Raw genomic sequence first — 11,096 nt, 5'->3', positions numbered from 1 at the left:
TTTGTCTCAGTGTGTGAACAGAACTTCATACGGTAGCATTATTTTATCACCACCTGGTGGTGCAAATACTGAACTGTGCGCTCCAGAGGCATCTCCAGAATTATTGGCACCCTGAACAAAAAATTATATTTGAAGTAGATTATTTATATGTATAAAAAAAACGTTATATTTTGCATATAAAACAAACCCTATTTTTTCTATTAAGGTTTTATCAAACCCCAATTTTCCTGTCACAATTCTCTAAACTCTCAATATAAATCAGACAGCAAGTCAAAAATGCATTGGACCGAAGGGGGAAACCACCAGCCTTGTGCTTTTTCCACCCCAGCTAACTCCTGAGGGTATATATTTTCCCCACACAACCAGTGAACTAGTCAGCGTTACAGACTTAAACGAACACGTCCATGTTGACTGATCTACGTTCAGAAGTGAATTGTGTCACGTTCACTCCACAAATCAAAGAAGGAACTCATAATAGAGAAGTGAGAAATACAAGATGCTCTTATGCAGTACAACCGAGGACAGCGTGTAGTGATTCATTTTAATCTCATGTCTGTTAGAATTGTCAGATAATCTGACATGAAGGACACAAGCACAGTCTGGTACAGAATTCAGCCCAGAGTTTATTGTGATCACAAACTGCAACACAAAATCATACAAACACAATATTTACAGTTTCCACTCCTTCTGTGTGAATAAAGTCTGCCATCAGGACACGCACACAAACCCAACACACACTGCGACTAACCCAGTGCCCTCAACAGGCCGGGACAAGTGCAATATTTCATTCAGGTAAAAGCAACATTGCGGCCGATCCCGACCTGCCGAGAAACAGGAAGGAAACTGAAAGGGGGGGCTGGGGGGGTCCCACACGATCATGAACTGAAGGAAAACTGCTAGAAAGACTCAAAGAAACTCCAGAAAAAAATAAAATAAAATGTAGGAAATAAATGAAATTTGACACTGAAAAAAAAAAAAAAGAATCCGTTAGCTTTTATTCACAGCTATGATCAGTTTTGCATGGATTTGCACAGCCAAATTCTGACTGAACGCTGAATGCAAACCAGCAAAACTAACCAGAGCCGTACTGCACGACCGGAGCCTTGGTGTTACGGTGCCTTTTTCCACCTGGAAGTACTTCAAGTGCTCACACTGCAGTAGAAGCGCTACAGACCAGACTACCTGCACTATAAGCACTTTAATACTGCCACGGACACAGGATGCAGACAGGAAGTGATGTCAGTCGACAAGCTAGTCCGCCATCAGTTTTGCATAGATTTGCACAACTCTTTTTCTTGTGGTGCAACAATGCAAAACTGACAGAGAGCCGCAGCTGAAGATGAGCACGCGTCAAGACGAACTAGGAACTCGAGCATGGAGACGGACGAACATTCCGGCTCGCTCATGCCAGAAGGAGCACTTAGGGCAGTAGGTGCCGATCTAATCCACTATCTGCACTAGATGCACCTTAGCAAAAGAAGCAGCAAATAATTAACTCTCTCTTCATAAGGTTTTGCTCATAATTTCTCTCTCAGGCCACAATAAACAAACTGTTTTGCTTTTTGTAAAAAACAACCCTAACATTGTGACCAAAATAAAGACAATTTCAAACTAATCACTAAGAATTATCAAGGCTTATTGATTAAGAACGCTGGATTGATGAGCTTTTCTTTCATTTTAGTGCTTTAAAAAAACAAGTTGCCTCAATTGTCAACAGTTCTGTAGTAAACGGTCAACACCAACTCACCACCGCCCGTTAACAACGCTGGCACCATGGGTGAAGATCACGGTTAAACCTGAGGAGCATTTAGAGTGTGTAGAGCTGGAAGTGCCTCCACTGCAGTAGATGTCGTACTGAACTACCTGCACTGTAAGCACTTTGACTCTATAGAAACACTCAGCAGTGAAAACGGCATCAGAGTCGAGACGTCGCTCCACGACGTGCTGCAGTCACGCAACAGAAACCTGAACACAACAGGAGAGAGAAAAGCAGTTACAGATCAACATGATCGAGGTTGTATAAAATAAAAGAATTCGAGTTAGAGTAATATAATGAACATGTGGGTAGTGTGATGAAAGTGGTACAGGTCCAACACCAGACTGATTTATATTCCTGTTCTAACAGTAACTTGACCAACACTTTTCATTAACACACACGCACATTAGAGTTTGACTCCTAACCCTAAGGTTGTGGGTTCGAGTCTTGTGCCAGCCAGGACTGAGGTGCCCTTGAGCAAGGCACCGAACCCCCCCCAACTGCTCCCCGGGCACCGCAGCATAAATGGCTGCCCACTGCTCCGGGTGTGTGTTCAACTGTGTGTGTGTGTGTGTGTGTGTGTGCACTTTGGATGGGTTAAATACAGAGAACGAATCCTGAGTATGGGTCACCGTACTTAACCGTACGTCACTTTCACCTCACTTCACATTACAATGAACAGTTGCACAAGTTATTGACGATTTTACACATGAATGTGTTATAGCAGCTATAAACAGACCTTCCATAAGTGATGAACATCTCATTACACTGAACACCACACCAGTGATTATATACCTACTTAACCCACTGATGCTGACAATCAGCTGTACAACTTCCTGTGAAGGAGCCGTTACTATAGAAACGCTGCTGATGGACCTGTGACCCTAACCAGCATCCAGACTCCAAACACACACCATGTACTTTATACTGAGGCTGGAGTTGTGAGCTACTTCCTTTAGAAACAGGAAGTCAGTGTGACAAACACCTGCAGAGTGAAACCAACACTAATTAACCCCACAGAAGGGACAATAAGACATGGCCTGTGACAAACAGCCCCAGGGGTATAAATCTACACTACATGGTGTAATAAGTGTGAGCACAAATCTGACTGTTTACTAGCAGCTTGTGTGGCCCGCCTTTCAGAGCCGCGCATGCGCAGTTAACTGTAAACCGAATGAGCACGATCAGCGCGTGCAGCAGAAACGGCGCATGCGTGGTTCCGCCTCACTCCGCGCCCCTCCCCCACCTGAGGTTTACACCAACATGGCGGCTCCGAGCTCACGGTGTGTTTGTCACAAACTAAACTCTGGAACACACGCAGACTTTAAGGGCCGCGGTCACGTGAGACGCTCCTGTCCGTGTGCGGATAGACGCGACACAAAGTGCTCATAACGCCGAAATAAATACATTAATAACACGTTACCGTAAACAAGCTAACGATGCTAACGTCCATCTTACTCACCTCTCCTCTCTCACAGGTCATAATTTACACGTGTTCTGGCTTTATTTTGGTCCCTAAACACGGTTTAAAGTCCCAAAGTGTATAAAAGTCGCCTGTGAGACAGAAAGTTAAAGTTAAACACAGACACCGCACTGAACGGCCTGCGCGCGCGCACACACGCTACACGCGCGCACCAACAAACTGTAAAACAAAACAGAACAAAAACAACGCGTGTGTGTGAGTGTGTGAACCTCAGCACGGAGCTCTCACACACGTCTCGTTACGAGTCCCTGCTTGTGTATGTGGTGGGATTAGCATTAGCCTGAGCGCTAGCAGGTCTCGTGCGGCCTGCAGCCCCCCATGTGCTTCCAGTGCTTTGTTCTGCAGCCACTTAGGAAACTCACACACACTCTCACACACACACACTCTCTCTCTCTCACTCACACACACACACACGGGGAAACAACTTCACTCTCCAGCGCAAACTCAAACTTTAATGCAGTTTACAGTCGAACACGTTAAACAGGACTAAAGAGGGTCCACGTGACGCCTTTAATCCACTAAAGTTACTCAGCACGTACAAGCGTTCTGCAGCTGAAGAAACGCGCGCATCTCCGGTGTTATTAGCAGCGTTACTGCCCTCCGTGCACCGTGTTTATAGCGCGCACGAGCACCAGCTCACGCCGTCCCGCGTGTGCACACAAACACGGGCGCGAGCGCCGAACTAAAGCTTACAACAGGTTTCACGTCAACAGCGTGCGCACAGCGAGCGCCTGCCTACTGAACATCCACCATCTTACACACACACACACGCACGCACGCACGCACTTACCATCTGCGAGCGCCGATCTGAGGGAAAATAACATAAAGGCGACACGATACAGCCGGAGAAAAGAGAGCGCACGAGACACAGAGTGTGTGCGCGTGAGAGCGCGCGAGCGGAGCGAGTAGCAACAAAACGCTGCGTCTCTCCGACACCGCGTGCTGAATGAAGGGCGGCGCCCGTGCGCCTAAAGAACTCCAACTACCTCATTAGCATAAATCAGCTGCCTGCGCCAATCACAGCGCGCCGCTTTACTACAATGCAAAATAGCCACAAGTGCAAAACATCCGCGCCTGACGTAATAATAATAATAACAACAATAATAATTATACTAATAATAATAACTAATAGCAATAATAACAACAACAACAACAATAATAATAACAATAATAATTATACTAGTAATAATAACTAATAGCAATAATAATAATAATAATAATAATAATAATAATAATAATAATGTCAAGTGTATACAAAGTATATAATGACAAAAATACAAACCTAAAATTAAAAATAAAATAAATTATTTATATATTAAAATATAAATCGTATATATTATGCATATAAAACCATATGATATATATATACATATATGTATATTTATATATATATATGTTTTCGTTTCAGTTTTAGTATTTGTTTGTTAAAATATTTTTATTTATTATTTCATTGTTAAACAAATGAACGCTTGATTCAGCATTTGTTAGTTTTTACAGTATTTTTAATTTGCAAAAGAAAAAGACAACAGTATAATTAAGATCAGACATGGAATTGTGAATAATATAAAAACACAAAATGTAAAATTCAACTGTAACTCACATGTATAACTACTACTAATAATAATAATTAGGGTTAAACATAAACTATGTAATAATATAAAATGATATACACACACTGTAGCTTTTGTTTCAGTATTTTTACAGTATTTGGAATTTAATTTTGTTAATAAACAGATATTATTTCTGATTTCACCTAAAAATATTTCAGTTCTTTCAGCAATTCTGGAGTTTTGGACAGTTTACTTTGTGCATACTTTGTCTTATGCAATTAAAAAAGACAAAAATATCCATAATCAGACACAGAAAAGCAAATAATATGCAAACACAATACCAAAATCATCATCATCATCATCATCATCATCATCATCATCATCATCATCATTTTCTTCTTCTTCTTCTTCTTCTTCTTCTTCTTCTTATTATTATTATTATTATTATTATTATTATTATTATTATTATTAAATGACAACTCATCTTCATAAAACAAGGTTAATTAAAGAATTAAATTTCTTAATAGCATACAGTATATGATTGTTTTTGTTAAATGTACTATTGAGAAAGGAGTTTTTTATTTTTATTTACACATTTAAACAACTCTGTTTTGTAATTCATTTATAACTCATTTTGTTATTTTCAGCCAAATCCTGGTAATGCTGTAATAATCCCTGCTGAGGTTGATACTATTTCTTCCAGAGGCTAATTATTTTCCTATAACAGCATGCTCTGACTGCCAACAATTACTGATGTGAAACGGCTTTTTTCTTTCTTTTTTCTTTATTTGGAGAAATCCATGAGATGCAACCCTGGTGCAGACACAGAAGGCAGAGGAAACCTGAGCTGAGTGAGTCATTTGGAGTGTTTATTGCGCTGTGTCAGTTCAGTAATGCTTTAAAACCGTGTCTCACTTTCAAAACTGCCATGACATCACTGAAATGTGTGTCAGTCCCTCCACCCTGCCGTCCATTCTCGGGTGTCCAGAGACGTGTTCAGAGTGTGATGGGAATGTTTGGAGCTGCAAATGAGGAACTCATGAAGATTATTATTTGATACACCTGGTATACATGGCTGGGGTTCTGCCTGCATGAACAAGCCATATTTATAGTATGTGTGTGGATATGTGTGTGTGTGTGTGTGTGTGTGTGTGTGTGTGTGTGTGTGTGTGTGTGTTTTACTGTCAGTAAGAATGAGGAAAATAAACAATTCACAAGGTTTCTTCACTATCATAAAGGTTTTTTCAGTGATGTGTTGAGGGAAAGCACATTATGAGACATTATACATGAGTCTGATGTCCAGTATACAGCAGACTGATGTCCAGTATACAGCAGACTGATGTCCAGTATACAGCAGACTGATGTCCAGTATACAGCAGACTGATGTCCAGTATACAGCAGTATGATGTCCAGTATACAGCAGACTGATGTCCAGTATATAGCAGTATGATGTCCAGTATACAGCAGTATGATGTCCAGTATACAGCAGTATGATGATGTCCAGTATACAGCAGTATGATGTCCAGTATTCAGCAGTATGATGATGTCCAGTATACAGCAGTATGATGATGTCCAGGGTCAGATGTAAGATTGATTAATGACTACATTATGGATATGAAGTTCCAGTGTGAGATTATCCTTGTTCTTGCCTGTTTGTGCTCTAATCAGAAAACAATGCTGTTTTTGCACTAGACTATTGAGCCTGTGGTCATGTGAGTCATCTCACTTATATAACACATTCTCTTTCTTCCTGCTCCTCATCTGCATCATTAGCCATGTTAACTAGCATTCATAATCTCCAGCCTCTGGCTACGTTTCAGTACAGCATACTTTCCCTTGTAGAATACCGTTGGTCATCAGTTACTAGTTGAACACGGTGTGGTGACCTGGTCGAGCATCAGCATAGCTCGCTTTATTAAACCCTGGACTTAACCAGTGGGTAATAGCAGATTGTGTTGAAGCCAGTATCCTGAGAAAACACAGCTTATCCACTCCATTTGGGTAACAAAAATTAGTCACCCTTTCATTAGGGTTGTTAGGAGCCCTGGCAGCATTTAAAGTCTCACGAACAGAATCATCTGCCTGAGAAAACGCATGTCCCTGCTTATTTAGATGACATTATCATTTACTGTAAAGGTCTATGTTTACACCATCTATGATCCTGGAGATGTGAGGGACTCACAGCAAACACAAACAAGTGAGCAACTGGACGAGTTCCTGGTGCTGGCTGGACATTATCACAGGTACAACACCTGATTTTTCAGATGTCACCAGCACACTGACACCATCACATCACAACACCTCCTCTGAAGTTCACACTCTGGTGCTGTTAGACAGAGAGTCCAAAGCTCAGTCTCACTGTTCATTCAGCAATAATTAGAAATCATTATTTTGTAATCTAATGACCAGTGAAAACTTTATTTTCCATTTTCCAAATGATGTTCACAGTCACACACATTCATTTTTCATTATAAATAAACTCACAAAAAAATCACAGCACTATCACCCTTCTATATAAGGGTCAAATTAAAATACCACAACTTTTATTTGTCTGAGAATTTGAGGTGCAAATATTAAAACTGTGATGATTATTTTTATATAAAACAGAAGTGCATCCCTTTTGTATCATCTCTTAATAATTGCATTACTAAAAAATTGCAAAACTTTAAAAAGACAATACTGAAGAAATACAGGCAAAGAAGCAGAAACCAAATGCAATAAAAAAGGAACACACCTGAGTCTGGCAATTAATCTAACTGCATGAGCATGATTATAAACTGGCCTGTGAACCCCAGAACCCTCACAATGGACCACGTCTGTCTGCATGTGGCTCTACAAGAGAACTGGCAGGAAAATAAAAAAGAAAGAAAAAAAACACTTGTGAGACTTCACAAAGATGGAAAACGTTAAAGGAAGTTTGGTGGCCGATTAAAAATCAGTAGAAACACAGCACTAATCAGGTACAGAGAAAATATTCCAGGATGATGATGATGATGATGATAAAAAGCCTACTGACAAAATCAAACCGGTGAAAACTATAAACTGGGCCAATAAAAAACACTTTAGACCTGTAGAGCAACACAAGCCTCAAACAAAGAGCAGCTGTAAGAAACATGGCAGAACATCTCCAGAAATTTGTTAGATATAGATTTAAATCTCAGTAATGAAAGGTGTACTGATCTGAGCTGCATTAAGGTCCTATCATTTTAACACAGCAGCAATTTCCAGCAGAGAAAATAACCTGCTGTTTAACACCACATTACTGTAAGTGACATCACATTAGGGGGCACTTACTTCTGTATTATACTCTATATATTAGTGCAATTTTAGGGATAAATATACAAATTATAGAACTGTGAACTCTCTCACTCATCTTCTACCGCTTATCCGAACTACCTCGGGCGTCATTGGGCATCAAGGCAGGATACACCCTGGACGGAGTGCCAACCTATCACAGGGCACACACACACACACACACTCTCATTCACTCACGCAATCACACACTACGGACAATTTTCCAGAGATGCCAATCAACCTACCATGTATGTCTTTGGACCGGGGGAGGAAACCGGAGTACCCGGAGGAAACCCCCGAGGCACGGGGAGAACATGCAAACTCCACACACACAAGGTGGAGGCGGGAATCGAACCCCCAACCCTGGAGGTGTGAGGAGAACGTGCTAAACACTAAGCCACCGTGACCCCCTGAAATTATTTTAATAAATCATAAATAAATGCAAAAAACCTTCATAATTCTTTAATAATTAAAAATAATTGTTTAAACAAAAGTAACGGTAAAAGGTTTGTGGACATGTACAGCTCATGCTTTATAGTAAAAATGATCCCTTTTCTGTCGTCTTGTTGTTGAAGTAATAAAAGGGTTGGTTTTAATCTGTTTAATCACTTTTTATGTTTTATTTCATAAGCAAAATGAAAAATGTATAAAATTGGCTAGTAAAAAGGTTTGAAATAAAATATCCTTTTATTGCTATTTCCTTTATTAAACTTGCAGAAAGGGCACAAAAATATAACGTTACCTCTTAAACCCTGAATAAACTCTACTGAGCTCAACATTTTACCCTGAAGCTTTGTGACGAGGAGCCTTCAAACGCACGGAATGAAAACGACCCAAATTACTGTAACTTTTGGGACAAGCAGAGAAAAACAAAGCAAGATGGAAGATCTGCACTGAAGAAGCCCTGAACTTCACCAGGTTTAGTGGCCATGTGTCGTGTTATCAGAGAAAACTAAAATAAACCTTCAGAAACACCATCAGTATGATCAAACACATTGACCATTAAAGGAACATCCACTGATACCTCACTGTACAACATCACTGAATCTTTGTGGAATCTTGAATTGTAATAACCCCAGGTTACCCCCCAGGGGTTTTTCTTACTCTGCAAAATCTTCTAGATGAATGACTTCCACATCAACTCAGAAATGCTTATCAGATGTACCTCATGGTGGAGAAGCTAAAATTATTAGTTTTTAAAAAGCACTGTGACATTCCTGTCTGTTTCGACTGAAAACTCCTCACTGCGTTAGGTATTCGTTTTATATAATCATTTATAAATCTTCGCCGATGGAGTGAAGTGGAGATTATCAGGAAGAGTAAGTAAGATTAGGAAGATTTGGTGTACTGCGTCTTTGTGCTGAACTGTACGCCGATTTCTGATGATTATTTAAAAATCATAGCCATCACCAGCCAATCAGCATTCAGTGAGCATTTGACAAGATTAGCACTGAGCTACTTTCATGAAACCTGAATGGTTTGTTCATGAGAGGTTTGGTGCCTTTATTGTTCCGGGACTAGCAGGATCCTGTGCTCTCGTCGCTGTGGCCGGGGTTCGATTCCTGAGCAGGGAACTAACTCAGCCACTGAAGAGTTAACTGTCTGGAAATCGACTATTTAAAAAGACAAGAGTGCATGGACCCCTTTGGTAGATATTCTTCTTCTTCTTTCATGAACAGCAGGTGGCATCGTTGTGATTTTCCTGGTCCACGTCCACTGCTTGGCACCATGTTGACGTGGTGCTGGTTCAGAGATTTTCAGTGCTGAAAATGTCATCCATCATGATGAAGATCTACTCTTAAGATTTTTACTTTTGCTCGTCAACAATTGCTCTGAAAATCTTTATAAAACGTTTTTGGTCTTAGACTTCTGTGATTTATTCTCAGAAGCCTTTCACACATCAGCGGTGATATTAACTAAACATTTCCACAATCCGAGACATTAAACACAAAACTCAGAACTGACTGAATGCTGTCCTTTTCTCGTGAACTTCCAGATAATCAGGCTCAAACTTCGGCTGTGCTTTTAACTCCCAGTATTCAGCACTGTTGGGCTTCATGTACATCACTGTTTGTTGTATTCGTTCTGAATGTAAATACTGAGGTGTGATATAATCAGACGAATACAGTGTTGTATTGTGTTTGCACGGTAAACCGGACCTACAGGTGCCTTGGTGGCTTCTTCCCAGGATGTCTCGATAAAAAAGATTATGGTCTTGTAGAGGTGAAGGTCTGTTACTTGCACTAAACTCTGAACTGTTTACGATGCTTCTCAGTTCCTCATCCGAGTTGTATGACAAAGCATGTTGTTCCTCAAAATCACTGTACCTTTCTTCCAGAACAACATCTGATGGACACTTAGACACTGGAAGAGTAGGGACATATTCATAAATGTGACCTGCCGAAGTTCTGATCTTTGCTATTGGTCTGTCAACATAAATGATGTCGAAAGACCTGGAGTCTGTGTTTTTACTCTTGTTCTTTTTGTGGCGTTTTATCTTGAACATCGTGAACAGGCCAGCGGTAATGAATACAGTCGCAATGAAAATAAGGAGCAAAGTGAGAATGAGCACGGAGAGAGGAACCGTGGGATCTAGCGGATTGTAATCCAGCGTTGTCTTTAATGTAACAGTGCTGCCTGGGAAGGATTCTTCTGATGGTGGAAGCAGGGAAGTTTGACTTTTAGACACAACAGGACAAAGTTCAGAGGGATGAACCGAGCGTAAATCCTCTCCAGTGAATTTTGTTGGCGATTCACAAATCACATCGTTCACCACGGTTCCAGAACTGAGCTCCTCCAGCCATTTTTTCATTTCCACAATTAAGCAGGAGCAATCCCAGGGGTTCTCGAACAGATCTATCTGCACCAAAGACATCAAATCTGCCAAAACGCCATCCACTGGCACATATCGTAGGTGATTGTTGCGCAGATTCAACCGTGCCAAGTTTGAACCCATGAAAACTCCCAGTGGCAAAGTTTTGAGAAGGTTATTGTTGAGGAATAAAAGTTGAAG

The 11,096-nt window shown here is 40.6% G+C and overlaps 1 protein-coding gene across 2 annotated transcripts in view; it reads right to left on the bottom strand.

Annotated features, from left to right (window-relative positions):
• Positions 1–10,037: 10,037 nt before the first annotated feature.
• Positions 10,038–11,096, bottom strand: part of slitrk5b (SLIT and NTRK-like family, member 5b) — a 3,796-nt gene continuing 2,737 nt past the window's right edge. For both annotated transcript variants that reach the window (XM_060877218.1, XM_060877219.1), the window contains exon 2: positions 10,038–11,096. This exon is cut by the window's right edge. In XM_060877218.1, coding sequence (XP_060733201.1) covers positions 10,038–11,096 — 1,059 coding nt within the window.

Source organism: Tachysurus vachellii, chromosome 8 (genome assembly GCF_030014155.1).
Source record: "Tachysurus vachellii isolate PV-2020 chromosome 8, HZAU_Pvac_v1, whole genome shotgun sequence".
In the NCBI taxonomy this organism is placed as follows: Eukaryota; Metazoa; Chordata; class Actinopteri; order Siluriformes; family Bagridae; genus Tachysurus; species Tachysurus vachellii.
This window is presented reverse-complemented; position numbering and strand designations above follow the sequence as displayed.